Here is a 21,356-nt window from a genome sequence, read left to right as displayed (position 1 = left end):
TAGTCACACATAGTGAGTAGTCACACATAGTGAGTAGTCACACATAGCTGGCGATGTGAGTAGTCACACATAGTGAGTAGTCACACATAGCTAGCGATGTGAGTAGTCACAGCATAGAGATGTGCCGCACACTCTACTCTCTGTTTTCTTGACTTTTCAGATCTTGTGTTGATCCTAGGAAGTACAAGTGTAAATAGAAGCAAATGAACCCATTGGGAAGATCTGTTATTGCAGACTGCCGTCTGTACAAAATTTCAGTGGTACTTTTATGATAAACTTAATATTTCCCCTTTTTTCAAAGTTCTCAAAATGTGCATTCATTGTTTTGTTTATAATTTCAGCAGGTGCTCAGTAAGTAAGTAAGTTAGTGAGAAAGGGAAGAAGGAAGGAAGGTTAGTTTCTTGTGTGGGGCAGAGGCAGTTGGTGATCTGCTCTTCAGGAAGAGCCATGGCCATAGAATTTGTCCTGTCCCCAGAGTTCAGGCAGGTCCCAGAGCCAGGACTCCGTTTGCCTTAGTGCACATCCTCAGCACATTAGCAAGTTCAACCAGTTCTCATCGTACAGGAAAATTGCTGATGCTGGAGAAAGACGGTGGTGTGTGTGGGTGGTGGTGGTGGTGTGCGTGTGCTGGGTGGTGGTATGTGTGTGCTGGGTGGTGGTGGTGTGTGGATTGGGGTAGGGTACAGAACAAAAGAGGAAACACTCAGTCGGAATGGGATCTGTTGCCCAGTGGGAAGATTGTCTTGAGGTTAAAAAAAAAAAAGTGCAGTGTATGTATCCTAGGAAGATACATGTCAGAAATTACGTTGTACTGGATGGTAGAAGACTGGGGAAAGCAGGGCCTTGGGAACTTGAAGAGGAGAGAAACTTGAGAAATACCCTCAAGGACCTTTGAGAGGTTAAAATAGAAATGACAGGGTAAGTGTGCAAAGCCACAGACTTAAAGTCAGATATACTGAGTTCTAAGATGTCCTTGGAGATGAAGTAGTACTTTGTAACTATAGGCCAGGGTCTAGACAGGTGAAGTCAAAGGCAGGAACACTGAGGAGTTAGGAATACTGTTCTGAATACCATTGTTCTGGTGGCCGCTAGGGGTGACTCTTTGGGAAAGAACCTGGGAATGAGGGGGATAGGGCATGACTACCTGAAGAAGAGGAACATCTTTAGGAAGGAAGCCTGCATCTAGAGCGGCCTGCCGAGATGCTGGGGCTGTAGCAGTGTTGTCAGAGGTTTCCCTGTTGTGGTTAGACAGTGCCATGTCCTGGCATCCACCATCACTCCACCTCACAGAGCATACCGAAGCCACATAGACATTTGCAGAACTTACATTAGAACCTAAGCGCTTTTGATTCCACTGCCCATGTGTTTACCAGGAAAAGTTGAATTGTGCATGCCTTATGGCTAAATAATAAATAGTTGGTTAGTATATCTGACTTGAAAAATTTGTGTAGATGATAGCATGCTGTCATGAAAGTTGGTTGTAAAGAAGGCCAGCCCTTCATTTTGACTGTCTATCCCCAGTGTGTCTGAAGTTTAGATTTTTTATGTAAAAGATGAAAAACGGTAGTTTTCTCTTGTTAACCTGCAGTTGATATCATGAAACATGAATTTTATAATTGGCATTTCATATTGTTAACTCTTTATTTTCTGTTAATTTAGATTCACTGGTTTTCAATTTTTAATTCCTTCATGATGGTGATCTTCTTAGTGGGATTAGTTTCAATGATTTTAATGAGAACTCTAAGAAAAGATTATGCCCGGTACAGTAAAGAAGAAGAGATGGATGACATGGTGAGTAAACACTATATATAACACTATAAACACTATAGTTAATAAACACTAGTTATCCCATATACTACATTTTATTACTTTTGTGTGTATATGTGTGTACATGTGTGCGTGTGCATGCCTGGAGCTTGAGACAAGCCTTACTTTTCTAGGGATGTAGCTCAGTGGGAGAGCGCTCCTTAGTGTGGGATTTAATCCCCAGCATCACAAAGTTTAAACATGATTGTAATGTTAGCTGTGGATCTAGGATCATGTTCTGCTTAAATACATATTTTTTTCTAACATAACTTAAATGTTCTCTTAAGCAAGATAAAGAAACTTGTGATCTCCAGCCAAGTTTTGTCACCAAATAAGGACACATCATACTTAGGAAACAAAATTTAATTTGCAGAGTTTTTGATTTCAGAATCAGTCTAAAAAGAAAAAAGGAAACATAGGCTAATTTTGATATATTTTTAAAATATTGTTAAGTGTTGAGTTAAATTTAAGGGTTGGTAGAAGAATTAGTATACATTTAGTTTACTGGTTCAAAAGATTTATTCTTAATTTTTTATTAAATTACAGCATAAAAGCGTCCCATAGAATACTAATATCTAGATGTACTTCATCATTAAATAGACTTGAGAAGCGATTTAAAATGTCAAATTTTAACATGCTAAATATAGTAATAGTAAAAAATATTTCCTTCTTAAAATTAAGGATAATTGGGTTATTCAAGCTGAACTTAAGTTTTAAGTTTTTAAAATAGGTTTGGTTGCTAATAAAAAGCATAGCCAAAAACTACACAAAGGTAGGTAACTGACCTAGGACTTGAAAAACCAATACCATAAAACACTTTGTGATTCAAATTTAAGTTTGTTTGTTTTTTTTTTTTTTAAAGCTTTAGATGACTAAATATCCATATCCAAATACTTACCTTGGGCTATAAAGGGCATTTCTCTGTTTTTTAGGGCAAGTACTGGTCTAAATATATTTCTCTTCTGTGTCTTTGGCCATTGATGGTGGTGAGCCTTACTTGCTGTGTGCGTGGCAGGGTAGGGCCTGAGAGTGAAGTAATGTTACCTTAAGAGAGACCTTTACTCTTCCAAGAGGTTTTTTTCTTCTTCAGCCTTTTCTCTACCCACTTTTTACTTTCATCAATCTCAACAGAGAACACATAACAGTCTGTGTTATTAGGACAGGAATTATTTTAACTTTGAAATGTCTGTCCTCAGTATTTTGAATTATTAAAAAAGTGTGGAAAGAAGGAGTTTACAGCTGCATTTTTTTTTTTTTTTGGCCTGTGTATGATTTCACTTTGATTCTGAATGGGCTGATTTTGTCTGTACATACTTGCATGTATCTTCCACAGGACAGAGACCTAGGAGATGAGTATGGCTGGAAGCAAGTCCATGGGGATGTGTTCAGACCGTCAAGTCACCCCCTGATATTCTCCTCCCTCATTGGCTCTGGATGTCAGATATTTGCTGTGTCTCTCATTGTTATTATTGTAGCCATGATAGAGGATTTATATACAGAGTAAGTGCTGGTACTTTATCATCTTTTTATTGGTATAAATAGTTTCTTTAGTCATTGTAATCTATTGTTATTATCAAATATTTGCTTATTTCAGTGATTTTATTATTTTAATACTACCTGTGCCATTATTACAGAAAGATCTTGATCTTTAATTTTAAATGTTTTCAGTTGTGTACCCTGTACATGCTTAGACTTGCCAGCATGGCTGGACATTCCAGTTACAGTGGTTATGTCATTTAGAGAGGCAGAGGCTACTTCCAGTCTAAAGCTGTTTGAAAAAAGAAACCTGCACTTTTTTAGATTCAACTAGATCTTTATAATTTCAGTTACCAAATTAATATGTCACATTTATGCTCACACTGTGACTGCTACAGGAGTAAAACAAAGTGTTTTATGGTATTGGTTTTTCAAGTCCTAGGTCAGTTATCTACCTTTGTGTAGTTTTGGCTATGCTTTTTATTAGCAACCAAACCTATTTGCCAAACTTTGTTGAATTATATTGTTTATTTATCTATGTGTGCCTGTGTGCTCAGATGTGTGTGTCTGGGTACAGGTGTGCCACGGCACGTGTGCTGCAGTCCGAGGACGGCTGTCAGGAGGTGTTCTCTGCTTCCTCCATGTGTCCCCAGCGTTAAACCCAGACTGTCAGGCTTGGCAGCAGTACCTTTACCTGATGAACTATTTTGCTAGCCCAGTTTGCCAAAAGCTGTTGATTTGAGTCAGTCACAAAGCGCGGGGCTCTGTCGTGTCTCATTGTCACCTTGTTTGTAGAGACCCGAAGCGTGTTACGCAGAAATGTGCTGTGACATTGGGTGGACTCACTCTGCTTCAGACGTCAGATAGCAACTGTGCTGTCCTCTGTCAGAACAACTCCAGTTGCATTTCAACTCATAGTACATTCTTATATATGGAGAGCATTTCATGAACTAATAATAAATTGTACTGCTGAAAGAATTGCTTTTTACTTGTAAAATATTTAACCATGCGACAAGCAAGATGGCTTAGCAAGTTAAAAAAACAATCAGTTTCCCCCCAACCCTGAGGACCCGAGTTTGGTCCACTGGGGATGGAGAGGACTGACTTCAGAAAGTCCTGCCCTCTGCCTTCATATGTGTGCTGCAGTATGCATGTCCACACAGGCACAGATCATACACACATAAAAATAATAAATACTTTAAAAAAATTACCATATACTAAATTACTGTTCCTCTGCTGGATAGTTCCTTGAGAAAAGGACTAGACCTTACCTTCCTGAATGCTTAGACTACCCATATAAAGTAAATAGTGTTTAATGACTGATGGGAGTATGTGTTAACCAAAACAGCTGTTTCTCAGAACCGTCCGGGATGTTCCTGTAATGTAACCGTTGTGTTACCATTCACTAACCAGATTTTACAATAATTAAACTACATGAGAACTGCAGAGCTGCGATGAAAGTGTTCACATTTTAGGGTATAATATATTCTAAAGTAAAGTGAATCCTGAACAGGAGGAAAGCATTTCAAATCTGCAAAGCAGCCTTACTTTACATTAAGTGCTGATTCTAATTCATCATTCTTGCGTTAAAGCCAACCCTATTTATTCAGTGTTGTGATTAAAGGGTAACCTTTTTTAGCATCCTAGTTTTTGTTTTGAGTTGCTTTTCAAAATGATGTTGGAATTCGGCAACTCTTATTATTGCATACTTTATTGTAATTTAAAGCCCTTCAGTTTTGTTGTTTTAAAATTTATTCATGTATACAGCTTTCTGCCTGCACGTGTGCCTGTAGGCCAGAAGAGGGCACCAGATTTCATTGTAGATGGTTGTGAGCCACCATGTGGTTGCTGGGAGTAGCCAGGACTCTTAATCTTTGAGCCATCTCTCTAGCCCAAGCCCTTCAGTTTTAGGTGTAAGAAGAAGCTACTCTTCTATGGGTAGTGTTAGGGCCAGGTTGTGTGGTGTTCTGACAGTTACTGCAATAAGTAGGTGTTGTGTTTATGTAATGTGTGTACAGTTACTTTGAAGTGGTGAAGCTGTCAGTGTTGGTATGATGGAGAAGTGACTGATGACATCAGGGTCCCATGGTTTTCCTCTGTGCACATTTGGACCGTTAATGTGCACGTCGATCCTGTATGAGGACTGTTGTATTTCTATCCTATAGACAGAAAAGGGAAAGCTCAGAGAGGTGAAGTAATTTGACTAAATTACACTTTGCTGCTGAAGGGTGATGGATTGGTTTTGAGTGTAGGTAATTGTGTTTCAGAGTTTTTAATTTGCAGTGTTATGGAAATGAAAATAGTGATGACGCAATATGAACTAGTGAGAAGCTGAAACATTTGACTGTGAAGTTGGGACGATCACTCCAGTGACGTAATGGTTCTTAGGGATAAAGAGTAACTTAACCTTAACAGGTGCAAATTACTTTGCCTCTGTGATCACAGTGACAGTCAGAGGAAAAGCATTAGGAAGGTCTAGGTAGGACAATGCCACTGTGGTGCCAGTTAATGGTGGTGCTAGCTCTTGGGAGAGCCTGCAGATCCTGAATCCCGCCACCCGTACTCACAGTCAGAGTGCTGAGACCTCTTTAGCCTCTGTTCCACTCTGAGAATAGCTTCGGGGATGGACTTTTCAGTGTAAATGAAATGGCTTGTTTGGAGGGTGGGGATAAATGCTTGTAGAGTATTTTTGAACAAAGAAACAGAACATATATTTGAATGTTCAGACCATCCTGCGTGGGGACGGCAAACTTAACCCGGAAGTCATTCGACTCCAGGCCAGCCTTTGTGAGCTTTCTGTTGATAGTAAGAACTTCTGCCTGGCCTTAGGCTCGTCTCACACTAAAATTGCCCTTTGTATTTTCTTAGTACTTACATTTATATCTGCCATTAACAAGCACGCTTATAAAGAGAGTAGGTCATACTTGTTAGTCGTGTGTGGAAGGAGTAAGTTAGCACTTAACGATGTTTGAGTTCTTGGAAAAATAGATTTGATTTTTTAAACTGATTAATTTTGAGATCTGTGATTCTTTTAATTTGAGGATGACAAATTTTTTCACTTGGATTTAGTTGAAGATGGATAGACATGAAATCCTGCAGTATTTTATCTTCACTGGTGAGGCGTGCTCTCCATTTATTCGTCACTTACCTTTGTGGCCACTTAGGAAAGTGAGCACAGGTGTTTGAACAAATGCTACATATTGCAAAACTAGTAGACAGAAACATGTAGGGGGTTAATAAATAGTAAATATTTCTATTTTTACAACAAATTATACTGTCATTTGCTTTAATATTTTTCTTTTCAACTGGGCATTTTTAATTTTTTTTTATTGCTTTACTCAGCATGAAGGTTGGTTTAATTCTCTAGATGTCACTACTGGGAGGGGGTTAGAGACGTCAGGCTGACGTAAGGTTGTCTTGTGGACAAGTAGATACTTTTAAAAATAATTTTTACAGAAAAAAGTAAGTCCTAGCGTGTTGTGCTATTTAAAATAGTAGCATTTAATACAAACTAACCTACTTGAATTTTATTTCTAGTAAGCAGACAAAAAATCTTAGTGTTGAACCAGTTATACAAAAGGAATATTTTAATTTTTTTTTTAACAGAATATCCTATTTCATATGATGGAACTGCTTTGCAGAGTTATAAGTAGAATTTTAGTTCTAACTTGCCACTGGTGCCAAAGAAACGAAAAGTGTTTGTTTAGACTATATTACAAATTCAACTGTAGACTAGACAAAAGTAAACCCAACTTGATCTGTTTTTAGTTCACCTTTGACTGGGAATTCTTTTATGGTTTTCTGCAATCCAGGATGAGATGTTTTTCTGTTTGTGTTAAGTAGATCTATGATATCAAAATAATTCTGAGAAAACAAAGTCCAATTTTTTTCTTGGTTTCAATACATAATTTTATGCCTTTGCAGGAGGGGCTCAATGCTCAGCACAGCCATATTTGTCTATGCGGCTACATCTCCAGTGAACGGGTACTTTGGAGGGAGTCTGTATGCTAGACAAGGAGGTAACTGAGGATTTATCACTCTTGCACCTTTAATTATTGATGATATTCTTCTACTGTGAAGTCTTTGAGATTTTAAATAGGCAGCATAGGCTGTACACATAGTAAAGGCTCTTGTCATACCATGTGTATAACCTCTATCAAATCTGTTATGTTTTCTAGATTATTTTTATGGAAACTTTATGTTTTATTTCCTGAAATTATGAATAATTAATAGATTTTCTCCATTGTGAAGTTAGCCTCAAAGAACATATACAATAAGTTACTGATGCTCTGTTTCTTTGGGGTACCTAGCTCCCTAGATGTGCTCCAGGTGAGCCTGTCTTACATTCATCCTTAGTTACTTTGCATCAGTGAATATAAAAGGATGTTTAAAGGCTATGAGTAAAGCTTGTAGACAGTGGTCGGAGGTTAGAAAACAGGACTCATCAAAGGACTCCTCATGAAGATTTGTTATTTTATGTCAGTTTGTCAGGTGAAAGTTCCTTCACTCTAGGGTCAGAAAGGTACTTGCATTGATAAATATGCCTATTTTCACTTATGAATGAAAGGTTTTTGAAAGACCTTATCTACTTTGATTTTTCACAGCTTAAGCATGGTCAGCATTAGGAGACCCTGCCTTGCATTATATTGTCTGTCTGTCTGTCTGTCTGTCTGTCTGTCTGTCTGTCTGTCTGTATATATTTAGCAGTCTACTAAAAGCAGGGTAGGTCTGGGCACAGTGGTACATATCTCTAATCCCAGTACTTTTGAGGCTGAATCAGCAGGATTGCCACAAATTCAAGACTAGCCTAGGCTATAGAAACCAGGAAATTTTTATAGGTAGTAGGAAATCAGAGCGTAGGGTCTTTTAAAATCCTCCTGGATGGCCATGTTTATCATTGCCTATTTTGTAGACTTTACTAGATATAATGTGTTCAAGTGCCTTTGGTTTAGGCGGTTCTTTCGATGGCCTATAGACATATCATTATCTGTTCCTGACTGTTCTATTTAGATGTTCAAACTCTTAACTCTTTTCGTCAGACACAGGAAATAAGTGCTGCAATATAAGGTAACATCCTAAAGAAGTAAGAGCGCTTAATGTAATGTAACTTGTCCTACTGGAAACTAGCTAGGCTGAACTGTTTTGCTTATGACTCTGAAGTCTCCACAGCAGAAACAACTTTGTTTAAAATAGGAAATGTATTTATGTGTGTATATGAGTCTGCTTTTTGTCTGATTGTAAGCTAAGAACAGTTTGTCTTACTTTGTACTATACCTGTTCTTAAATGTTGACAAGCTCAGCTCTAGGAATGTCAGATCTTGCAAAGTATAATTTTAAGATCATGTTCTGATTGAGACTATGTTCTGATAGTTTTGTCTGAACAATCCCTAATAATTCAGGTGAATAAAGAAGTCAGCTCAGAGAGTTGAGACTATTTCAGGTCTACATTATAGTGTGGCTTCAGATCTTTTCAGTGACTCCAGCGTGCAGAATAGTGTTCTAGATCCAGTCTGAACCTGGGGAGAGCCTGGAGCCTCCCAGGTGTGAGGAGCAGTAGGAAGCCCAGCACAGATGTCTGAGCAACTGATTGTAATGAGTGAGACATGTGGGGAGAAGGAACCTACAGGTAGATATTGATACAGGTAGATTTCATTTGTATGTGTCTACACCTGACAGGATAAAGCAATGCACAGGAAGGATTGTTAGGTATTAGAATGGATTGGAATTTAAAAAGTTGAATAAATGTTTCATTTTAGATGTCACCCCTATAATTAATTATTTTAATTGCTGGCCATTGGAAAGGAAGGATTCGTGAGACTTCTGTAAAAAAGAACTTCTGTAAAAATGACCTAGAAGAGAAAGTTCAGGGTTGAGGTTTTTTGGAGGAATGTTAAGATTTGGGTGGTAACTCCACCACCAAAAATGAAAAATCTGTGACAGAATTTGAATTAGAAAAAAATAGCTTTATATCTAAGCCATAACAAATGACATACAAAAGGCCAGGACCGTTCAGTGGCAGAATCAAAGCAGTGCCATCAGAGTATGTATGACAGGCTCTTCATTGCAGTGCAGCCGCTGTCTAAACCGAAGGACTAGACTGGCCTTTATTAGATAATTGATTTGAGATAATTATTTGTATATCAAGTTTAACAACCTTTGTATTGAATTTTTGAGTTTATAATTTAGAACTATGTAATATGCTCTAAACATTAATGTGTGTTTGTCTGTGTAGCTTGACTTTTATAGCTTATCTTTTCTTTCAGGAAGGAGATGGATAAAGCAGATGTTTATTGGGGCATTCCTTATCCCAGCTATGGTGTGTGGCACTGCATTCTTCATCAACTTTATAGCCATTTATTACCATGCCTCTAGAGCCATTCCTTTTGGAACAATGGTACGTTACTTGAATTTTAATTTTAAACAATGCTTGCAACCATTCTAATACAAGGTCTGCTGCCCCTCCAGAGTCTCCTCCTATTGGATTGTTCTGAAGTTTCAACCAGTTCCTGTTGAGTCTCCATTTTTGCTAGGTTTCAAAAACTATTGGTTACATTTAAACCTAAGGTTCCCTATATTTTCTTGATTCTGTGAAGTAAAAAGTTTTTAAGCCCAGTGATGGTGCACACCTTTGATCTCAGCACTTGGGAAACAGAGGCAGTGGGTCTCTGTGTTTGAGACCAGTCTGGTCTACAAAGTGAATTGTGTGGGCTACACAGAGAAACCCTGTCACAAAACAAAGAAAAAGAAAGAAGGAAGGAAAAGAAAAGAAAAAGAAAAGTTGATTTGATAGCTTTTATCAGAAATGGGAGAGAACTAATGAATGAGTATACTTTAGAGGAAAAAAAAAAACCAGCAAGAACCATGAATGTTTTATTAAAGTGGTCAGTGTTCTGAGTTGCTTTTTTGTTTCTGTGATAAAATACTGACCAAAGCCAAGAAAAGAGTTTATTTGACTTAAAGATTATAAGCCATCATTAGGAAAGCCAGGGCAAGCAGGGTCTCAGGTAGTCTGAGACAGCAACCATGGAGGAATGTTGCTGCTTACTGGCTTGCTTCTGGGCTCACTTTCAGCTATCTTTCTTATACAGCCCAAGACTTACTGCCTACAGTGGGCTGGGCACTGCAGCATCAGTGTCCCACAGGTATGCCTACAGGCCAGTCTGGTGGTTACCGTTCTTTAAGTGGGATTCTTCTCAAGTGTGTTAAGTGAACAACTGAAGCTAACAATGGCGTTCTACCTCTTTTACACATGGATAACCTTTTCTTTCTTGTTCCCCAAGATTTACTACTATTAAAATATAAAATTCAGCATACCTTTAAAAGTACCCTCTTTAAAAATTTTAGCACTTTAAAAGCCCAATGTCTCTTTTAAAATTGAGTCTCTTTAACTGTAGGTACCCATAAACAAAACCATGTTATATACTTTCCAAAAGAGATAACCAGGGCATAGGAACAACCAGATTAAAGTATCCTCCCCCCCAAATCTAACAGTATAGATCAAGTATTGTAGCTTAGTGTCCAGAGTCTGGGACTGATCTGGGCTCTAAGAGATTAGGCAACTCCAAGCTGGAAAGGTCTTCCATCACAGTACACACAGCTTGTCTTAGGGACTTCAGCGTGCACCTATAAACCCTGAGTTTTCCCAGTTTTGTCCCTGAGGCAATAAATAGTTGGTAAGAGTAATGGGTGGTTTGTGTTATCATTTTGAGGTCTGTGTTAGCTGAGGAGGGGAATCTTGAATATAGTCAGAAATCAGATTTCACAAACATGTAGGAGGAAGATGTCCTTCCATGGTTACTTGAACAATAACTGGACTTGAGAACTCAAATTCTTAATATAGGAAATTCATGATGTGTAATCAGAAATTACCACAGTGGGGAGATGGAGACCAAATTAATGGTACCTTATAATAAGGACTATAAAGCTGCGTCTTAGAAGTAGTCAGAATATAGAATACCCAAGTGGCAATATGTGCCCCGTAGTGAAGAGCTGTGTTTGAAAACACGCTAGCTGACTGTGGGCGACGACCAGATAGACAATGCATTTTATAAAGAGACTTATAAGAAAGCCGCAGAACACAGACTCAGGACTGGAACAGATAAAATAGTTTTTTCTTTCTCTTCTTCATTTTCATCAGATAACTTTCATACAAGAAAAGGAAAAGGGAGCACTCTGCTGAGAAGGAAGTTAAGCTTAAGCCAGGCCATGTACTTGACTGTGTGGGGTGCCCAGCACTGCTGTCTGAAGTGTCTTGGTTCATGTGCATGTTTTCTTACAGAACATATTATATGGCAGGAGAGAAGTTCATGAAACTGGACCCAAATTTCCTTTTCTAGGAGAAAAGGAAGAAAGTAGATTCCACTTTACAGGATGAAGTGAATTTATATTGATGAGGCACAAGAGTTTAGAGTTGGTATTAAATATTTTTGAAGGATGGAGAAGTAATGAGCTTTATGAGCTAGTTCCTTCATTAAAGAAGAACGGCTAGAACACCGTCATTTCCTCGTTGGAGTTGGTGTTAGAAGCCTAGAGGAACACAACGGCGTAAAATAAACAGTGGCATCCTATTGGACAAGATTAAGAAATGTGGCCACAGTCATAGTAAAGAGGCTCTGAGCAGCACAGAGTGGAGCATTGAGATGTTACAGTGCAGTACGTATTGTGCTTTAAGTAGAATCTGAGAAACAGTTTGCTACAGAATGCTGAAGACATCTAAGGAAACCTCACTGGACTGATCTAAAGAGATTAGCTCTGATGGTGGCAGCATATTTTGTAGTTCACATTGTTTTCATAATCTTTATCCTGTTCAGTTTTCAAAGGAACTAAGTAGCGGTTGAGGGCATAGTTACTTGTTGCATGGAGTAAAACTCCAAGGCTATAAAAGCATAAAGCAGTAATCCTACTGTTAGTGGTGTGGATGGGTACTGTTCACTGGGTTTGTTGTTTATATTTTTTTCTCTCTTTCTGTCAAAATGAGTTTCTCCAAGTAGTGCCCAGCCATGCATGTAGGCAAAACTCCCATACACATAAAATTTAAAAGAAAGATCCCACTTGTTCCACACCAATTCCAGCACTTGTTACAGATAGTTGTCTGAAATGTAGCCCGTCTAGTTAGGACATAGTGACCCTAGAGCTCGTCTCTCTAGTGTGCTTCAGTCACATTGAAGGCTTTGTAGGGGAGGGTTGTTTATTTGTGTATACATCTTCTTTAATAGATGTTAAAGCCTTTTGTGCTTCTGTTTTATCTTTTCCCCCATTTTCTTTCCCTGTGGGTACAACTCAAAATGTAGACCAGGCTGGCCTTGAACTCACAGAAATCCACCTGCTTCCCAGTGCTAGGATACAAGGTGTGCAGCACCACACCTGGCTTTAGTTTTTACAGTTTTGTGCATGCACACACACTAACATGCGTGTGGTGGAGAGGGGAGCATGATGTCGTTAAAATGCAGGTGTCCTGAAGAGGACAAGTTGTGGGGAGAGGTCTGTTCTCTCCTTCACCGTGTGGGCTCCAGGAATCAAATGCAGCTCGTCAGATTTGTCAGCAGGCACCTTGTACCCACTGAACCACCTGCCCTTATTATTTTAGTGGGTATGCCTTGTTAGATGAGAAGAGTGTTTTATACATTGGAGATAGAAGTCCTTTGTTTTAAAAGTATTTTGCAGCAGTAATCTCAGTAATATTCTCACTAATATTCTTCTGTTTTATGTCTTGCCTTTCAATTTTCTCAAGAGTTTCTATTTAAGGGCAAAATCACTAAATTTGAAGAGCAGTATATTGATAGATTTTTTTTTCCCTTTTCTAGTTTGACCTTATAACTGTCCTATTTCTGGAGTCTTTCGCCAAACTAAACAGCAGAAAGCTTTCTATGTATGTTGTCTTTTAGAAATCCTGTAGCTCTGAAATCCTGAGATAAATTTGGGAGACTTTTCTTTGCGTATAGCACCCTCTGTTGGAAAGGCTGTCCTTGCCTGCAGCACTTGTGGATTTCCTGCTGACAGCTGCACAGCCATGGGTATAGATGGAGACAGATGGACATGGGAGTTTCTGTTATCTCCTTAACTGAATTGCCTTATAAAATAATACTGTGTACACACTGCACTAAAAACTGAAGTACTTAGGGGTAAGTTTAACAAAAGATGTACAAAACCTGAACGCTCACGTCTGAGTCAAATGGTGCTGAGAAAAATTATAGTAAAATAAAGTAAAGAGTCACTGTGTTTCTAATCCATCGTGTTTAGATTCAGCTCTTCCCCAAGTAAAGGTACAGACAGATTCAGTGCAGACCCAGTTAAAAAGTCAGTATGATGCAAAGATTATTAAGAAGCCAAATCAGCTTTGGAAGAAAAGTCATTCCAAAATGTATAAAAGTTACAGTAACCAAGGCACTGTGGTTAGAATGCAACTGCAGGTATTGGTTCTCTCCTGCTGTGTGGGTCCTGGGCCAGAACTCTTGGTGGCAGATACCTTACCTATTGAGCCATTTCACTGGCCCTTTTTTTTTTTTTTACTATTATTAAATTAAATTAATTAATTGTTTATTTAGAGACAGGTTCTCTCTTCATACATAGTCACTGCTGTCCTTGACCTGCCAATCTCTTGACTCTACCAACCAAGTGCTAGGATTAGAGACATCTACCACCACACGTCGTAGTTGCTTTCTTGTATTTTTCCCCTATATATTTTTTAAGTTGCCTATGAATAAAGGTTTTACTTTTTTCCATCCTTCCCTTCCTCCTTTCTTCTCTCTGTCACTTTCTCATTATACTGAGCAAACCTCTGGTGCAGTATTGAGTAGACATGGCAAGTGCAGATAGTTGCTGAGCTGGGAAGGCATACAGCTCTGTGCCTTTAAGGAGACCTTTGTGTTTGATGCCCTTCATCAGGTAGTAGAGTCCTGCTGTTCCTGCTTAATCGGGAGTTTCTGTTGGAAATGAATGTTGGGTTTTGCAGCAGCTTTTTTGCATTTTTTTTTCTGTATTTCTTTAAGAAGGCTCCTCCTAGATGTGGTCTCTGTGAGAAACAGTGGTCTGCAGTCTTCTTATAATGTCTTTCTAGTAACATTAGCTTTCTGCAGCACATTTTTCATTTCAAGTCTATCTTTTTATAGAACTGAAGTAACTCAAGAAACAGAATGGAGAGTTACGAGCCAGCATGTTGAAACTCTGTGGACAGTATACAGGTTTCTTAAATCTTTGCGTTAGTAGTGCCCTGATTATGGGATCCATGAGTTGGAATGTGTGGTTTGAGACTTCTGATTTTTAATAAAGTCATAAAGTATGAGTTAGAAATGTGGTTATAGAAGTCATCTGCTGTGAGCAGGGGCCAGAGAAATATTGGCACACAGTAATGGCTGGCAGTGTGCATCTCTTAGGTGGTGACCACTGACCTTCTAGCAGCTGATGACAGGCAGGAAGATAGGAAGCTCCCCACACCCCCTTCACACACACACACACACACACACACAAACACACACAGAGACAGAGAGAGAGACTGAGACTGAGAGACAGAGACAGAGAGAGAGAGAATTCCTAAGAATCAAAATAGCTATATGCAGTTAAGTCTACTTAGAATATATTACTTTTAACAGTTTCTCTTTTAGCATTCCCCAAATAGTTTGTCCTGGTTACATTACCCATACACACCATAGATTTTTCCAAAAGTCAGTCTCTAAGTAAATGTAGGTATTATATAGGTCTTTGGTTTTTGAGTGTGATTGGTCAGCTAGTAGATGTTTATGTGTATTAAGTACTGAGAGGCAGTGCTTACTTTGAACTTGTTCTTGTGTGGACACAGATCTCCCTCTGGGAAGTAATTCTGTCCCACCCTTCTGCTTTCCTCAGGATGAAGACCTTGTGTTGGTTTTCATCAGTGTAGTAGACAAATGGTTCTTGAATTCTTAGCTGCTAAGTTTCGTTTTAAAATGAGACCTTAGGTGAAAGCCTAGTAGAGGAACAAGATATAGTAACTGTGATCCTACTTTAAGTAACTCTAAATTTAAAAGGAGAGAAATAAGGTTTGATGAATGCAAATCTCAAGTCAAGGGTTATGAATGATAGGTAGTAATATCCTCAGGAATCAACTTCATACATAGATAGCATCAGTGTTTAATACTGATACTGAGAAAAACTCGGACTTGACCTTGTGTCGAATCTGTGTCATGTTTTCTTTTCTTTTCTTTTTTCTTTTTTTTTTTTTCAAGACAGGGTTTCTCTGTGTAGTTCGGGCTGTTCTGGAACTCACTCTGTAGACCAGGCTGGCCTTGAACTCAGAAATTCACCTGCCTCTGCCTCCCAAGTGCTGGGATTAAAGGCGTGCGCCACCACCGCCCAGCTCGTGTCATGTTTTCTTAACAGTTTGCCTTGCATTCTCAGTATTCTCTAAGTGAACTCATCTAGAATCTGAACATAAAAGAGTTAGGAATTGGTTTTAGTCTGATCGCTACAATCTCTAACCAGCTGCCCAAACTTCTTAATCATGTACATAAAAAAAGATCTGATGGGAAAACATTTTAAAGAGTGCTAAGCAGTTGGTAATTCTTTGACAGAGTGTTTATAGAATGTCTTATTGAGCTTTGTCATGGACATGGAATGCTGTGGTGCTTTGTGCCTCTGTGGTTAACTGCATGTAGCACACAGATATTGTATTCGTGTCTTTGCTTGTGTATGTTTTAGTGAACAAATGTGTGCGTGCTTGAATGAAGAGAGCTGTAGACCCACAGACCAGTGTTGATTTCAAACTCTCCTTACTCTGTGACACTTGCCAGAAGTCCAAATATAGACACAAAGAAGATTGAGAGAGAAACTTGATTCTGATATTTGCATGGAAACGAGTCATTCTGGCTAAGATCTCCATTTTGTTAATATTTTCTGTAGCATGTGTTTGGATCTATATTATTAGCTTAGGGACATGTAAAAAAGCCAACTGTTTTCATGGGCTGAGGAGGTAGCTGGGCTTATAGAGTGTTGGCCTATGCACAAAGTTCTGGTTCTGTCCCCACCCAGTACCATCTACATGTGATTAATTCCAGCACCTGGGAGGACTTGACAGGAGAGCCCAAGGTTCAAAGTCATTTTTGGCTACATAGCAAGTTTAAAGCTATCCTGGGATACATGAGACTGCCTCAGAGAGTGGAGTGAGCAGGATGAGGGGGAAGAAAGGGGGGAGGGAGAGGGAAAAATGAGAGGGAGAAAGACCCACTCCCTCTTTCCAAAAAAGAGTTCCAAATCAAATGCCTACAGAGGTCCTGTACCTTCATCAATAAGATTCTGTTGATGGGTTTATTAACATTCTTCTTGGCCATGGATCCCACATAGGAACATTCCCTTCAGTTTCTCTGTATTCTTATTTGAAGTTATTGATATGGTAAAGGAAGATACAGAGCTCTTTATGATGGTATGGTAAGCAGTGCTTCTCAACCTTCCTAACACTGCGACCGTTTTATACAGTTCCTCATGTTGTGGTCCCAACCATAACATTGTTTTTGTTGCTACTTCCATAACTGTAATTTTGCTACTGAGTGGTGACTCAGTTTCCAAGATTATCAGAAAGCCTGTTTTCTGATGGTCATGACCCACAGGTTGGGAACCACTGTGCTAAGGTATGTGATCTGACAGTAACTAACAACAGTAAGAAGGGACTCAACAGCAAACGGCCTGAGTTTGCCACCCTTGTATATATGCCACACTTAACTCATAGTATAATATTTAAAAATCCTAAAATGTTTGCTTATTTCTCAGATTTCACATGTCTTTGTTACATTAAGCATGAATTTGTGTCCTAACAACTGAGACAAGTAAGTTCTTGAATCTGATGTTTTCAAGAGATTGTTGTGACGCCATCTCTGTTGTTCCGTCTTCTACTTCATCAGTTTCTTCAGTTTCTACTCAGCATTCCTATACACTCCAACTATAGAATCCGGAGATCTTAGAGATAATCAGTTCTGTTTTACTGTTCCATAGTAGAGATGTCTTAATCAGATACTCTGCAGAAGAAAGTATGTCTGTGTCCTCTAAACATACCACAAAATAAACATTTTGATAATTATGGCCTTTTCTATAATTTTAGACTTTAAATGGGCAAAGGAATATTTGGAATATTTTATTATAGTAATCACACATGCACATGTTTCTGTTAGTGTCCTAAGGTATTATAGGAGAGAAAAGTACCCCCAGCCCGACAAATCTGAATTTAAATTTTGGGCTGGCATGTACTAGCTGTGTGCTCATGGAAAGGTAGCCTCACCTCTCAATGTTCTTCACCTTATACTTAGGGGACTAGCTTTTGGGGAACTCCTTGTGCATATTAGGAACTCAGTAAGTCCAATCAAGCAACTTGGTTACAATAATGAAAGATGAGGAGTAGACATCTCAAAAACATGACAGTCGACAGGGACAGATCTAAAAGGTGCTGTTAGGGGCAGCCCTGAAGCGTAGGCACAGTGGGAGCTGAAGGTGGGGACGAAAGAGTTCAGCTTGTGTTTGATTCTGCGGGAACATTTTCTTCTGTTTCCAGTAGTGTGTTCCTTGAGTCGTTTTAGCCCTTACTAGAAGTTAACATTTTTTTCTGTGATCAAAGGGTGTTTGAGTTTTCAGGTGTCTCTCTTACTTGTTTTTATTAGTGGTTTTGTTCTCTGAGTAACCACACACTTTTTTATTTAATTTACAGGTGGCCGTGTGTTGCATCTGTTTCTTTGTTATCCTTCCTCTAAACCTCGTTGGTACAATACTGGGCCGCAATCTGTCAGGTCAGCCCAACTTCCCTTGTCGTGTCAATGCCGTGCCTCGTCCCATCCCGGAGAAAAAATGGTAAAGATGCTAAAGTTTTTTTGATTGTGTCACAGTGTGTGACTTCTTAAGGCTGTTGTGTGCATACAATGTTAGAAGCGGCTTGTGTTTATGCAGATGACTGTATAAGTTTAAGAATTTGTTCATTTTTCCCATCAATCCTCATTGTAAAGAGTATAATAGGCTATGCCCGTATTTTACTTTCTGAATATTGGTGCGATTCACATATCAAAATTTTGATAAATATGCTAGTGTGTAGAGGTGGGTGGGAAGTAAAGCTTCAACAGTTCTTGACGCCTGCAGGTCACATGTGGCCATTCCCAGTTTTTTTTTTTTTTTTTTTTTTTTTTTTTTGGTTTTTCGAGACAGGGTTTCTCTGTGTAGCCCTGGCTGTCCTGGAGCTCACTCTGTAGACCAGGATAGCCTTGAACTCTCGAACTCAGAAATCCGCCTGCCTCTGCCTCCCAAGTGCTGGGATTAAAGGTGTGCGCCACCACCGCCCGGCTCCATTCCCAGTTTTTGTAAATAAAGTTTTATTGGAACACAGCCATACCCAGTCTTCACATACTACCTATGACTTTTTTTATTCTCTAGCATCAGAGTTGACAGAGCAGTAGTTATAACAGAGGCCATATCACCAGCAAAATCTGAAAGCCTCTCAATTGCTGAAAAGTCTGCCAACTACTAGTTTATAATCTCTTTTTCTTTCCAGATATTTTATTCTAAACATTAGCCTATTTAGTCCCATATAAGTCTACCAATTGAGAGATAAATTAAGATAGAGACCAGTTGTAATTAAATATTTGAACACAAAACAATCCAAAGATATACTAATTTGATACTCATATGCTAAAAAATAATAGAGAAAACACTAAAAGTCTTTGTTTTCTATGATTAAACCTTTATGTTTCTATAAGCAGAAAACTTTGTAGGAATAGTAAACATTGCAGTTTGTTACACGGTAGACTTGAATCGGAGCTCTGTTTCAGATAGCATTGGTCAGTGTTGCATGGCATCAAGTATGCACATTCAAGTATTCAGGACCAAGGGTCAATGAAGTCCCATGGTGCAGCATGGGTGAGCACTGCCAGAAACACCTTGGGTTCACATTTGTTTGATTTTGAGTTGATTTTTGGTCATTGAATGTTCACAAACCTTTTACTCTTGCTGAATTTTTACAGTGTACACATTTAGTTTTATGACCCATAGTCAAAAAGCTATTCCAATTTTAGGAATTACTACTATGTGCTTGTCTTTGTTATGTTGGTGCCTATAAGAAACTTGGAATTGAGTTTTGAATCTACTTTTTTTTTTTTTTAAACTACTTTCCCCCTAAGTCAGTATTAGATTACTAGGTCCCATTAATATCCTTGTGCTCAACTTATTGCTGGGAAGAAAGGGTAAAAGCAGAAGCCTAGTCAGAAAGCACAGGAGGTCTTTGGGAAGGACTCCAGGGAGAGGCTGAGCAACGTGTGCCCTCACTGCCCATAGATAGGCCTCTTTTAGGTGTAGGAAGCCTCGACTGTTGCTTCATTTTCTTGTTGGTTTTTAATCACATGGGAACCAAAATCTGAGTCCTTTTTATTGGATGACTACCTAGGATAGGTCAGTTTAAACCTCAGGACCTTGGCTTTCTATAAAAACAAGGAAGATGATAATAAGTGACTCAAGTTTGTTTTTCCTCTTTGTCTCTTCTCATTTTGAGATTGTTTTTGTTGTTGTTTTACTTTTTAAGTTTGCTTACCCCAGAGTTAGCAGTTTGGTATCTTTGCTTGTCCAGGTGCTGTTCTAGGTCTTGGGAATACCTAGACAAGTAGCATCTTCTGGCCAGCAGTCTAGTTAATGGCGTCTGATGTAAGTCAGTAGAGAGTTCAGTACAGTAGAGTAAGCTCTGCGGTGGAGGGATGTTCAGGAATCACCCTGATGGGGGGAAGGAGTAGAGTCTTCCTGGAATGCGAAGGGAAGGCTTTGAGAACTTTCCACGATTGCTGGAAAGAGAACGTGGAGTTGAAGCATTCCAGGTAGAGAGTTGATGATTTCCCTCAGGAATGTTAACTAGAGGGGATGAAGTTTGAATTTTATTTCTTAGTCTTTCTTTGTCCTCATAAATCAGAATTGACAGTACCTTCACCGTTTAACTTGTTGGAAAAGAATTAGAGCCAAGAAGACAGCAGATAAAGAACTGGCAAGGCCTTTATGAGAACTTCTTTCAGGCTGGGCGGTGGTGGTACACGCCTTTAATCCTAGCACTTGGGAGGCAGAGGCGGGCAGATTTGTGAGTTAAAGGACAGCCAAGGCTACACAGAGAAACCCTGTCTCAAAAAAAAAAAAAGAGAGAGAGAGAGAGCTTGTTTCAGATCGGGGCCTTGGGACTTTTTCTTTTCTTTTTTCCCCCTCCCTCCCTTTGAATTTCTGTAAGTAAATGCTTATAGAGTTCCCAGAAGTCATTAATGCTGGGGAACTGGGAATAAATACTTAATGTTTTTCTTGTGCTGCCTGTAGAAACAGTGTGTCTTCCTCAAATACTTCATTCACTCAGGCTCAAGTTTGGATATAGTTGATGACTAATTTGAAGTTTCACTCACATTTTTACGCCTGTTTGGATTTTGGTTTTTCTTTTTATTGGTTTATCTTTATCCATTGACATGATTTTTAAAGTATTAAATATCACCTATTAATAAGATTTGTACATATGAAAATCGTAATAGAAATGTACTGTTAATTTTAATGTTTTTTCAGGTTTATGGAGCCTGCAGTTATTGTTTGCCTGGGAGGAATTTTACCTTTTGGTTCAATCTTTATTGAAATGTAAGTTTTGGCAATGTTTTTGTGTTTTGAAAGATGTCGTTAGAACAAGAATTTAAGAATTAGAGTATGTTAGATTGGTGTGGAATCATCAGATAAGGTGGTCTCTCTGAAGTCTTTTACTGCTGTAATAGAATACTGAGGTTGTCAACTTTTGTAAAGAAGTAATTTTATTTAACTCACAGGGTTAGAGAGTGTAAGTCACGGTACTTTATAAAGGAACCTGGAAGCTGGAGCTGAAACAGATCACAGAAGAATCCTGCTTTCTGGCTTGCCCCACTTCCTACCCACTGTGGCTTGCTCAGCCTGTTCTCCTATACAGGCCAACCCCACCTACCCAGGCAGTAGTCCCGGCCTTCTTAAATCAATTATTATACTAGAAAAGGCCCCAGAGGCTTGCTTACAAGCCAGTCTAATAAAGGCATTTTCTCAGTCTCCCCAGATTATTCTATCTGGTGTTAAGCTGACAAAACCAATAAACTAAA

The 21,356-nt window shown here is 38.9% G+C and overlaps 1 protein-coding gene across 1 annotated transcript in view; it reads left to right on the top strand.

Moving 5' to 3' along the window:
* Tm9sf3 (transmembrane 9 superfamily member 3) overlaps window positions 1-21,356 on the top strand; it is a 54,550-nt gene that overhangs the window by 23,393 nt on the left and 9,801 nt on the right. The window contains exons 6-11 of the mRNA XM_028773539.1: window positions 1,660-1,791; window positions 3,140-3,306; window positions 7,207-7,301; window positions 9,546-9,676; window positions 17,948-18,087; window positions 20,806-20,874. Of these exons, the coding sequence (XP_028629372.1) occupies window positions 1,660-1,791; window positions 3,140-3,306; window positions 7,207-7,301; window positions 9,546-9,676; window positions 17,948-18,087; window positions 20,806-20,874 (734 nt within the window). The remainder of the gene's footprint in view (window positions 1-1,659; window positions 1,792-3,139; window positions 3,307-7,206; window positions 7,302-9,545; window positions 9,677-17,947; window positions 18,088-20,805; window positions 20,875-21,356) is intronic.

Source organism: Grammomys surdaster, unplaced genomic scaffold, assembly GCF_004785775.1.
Source record: "Grammomys surdaster isolate TR1022 unplaced genomic scaffold, NIH_TR_1.0 66, whole genome shotgun sequence".
In the NCBI taxonomy this organism is placed as follows: Eukaryota; Metazoa; Chordata; class Mammalia; order Rodentia; family Muridae; genus Grammomys; species Grammomys surdaster.
This window is presented reverse-complemented; position numbering and strand designations above follow the sequence as displayed.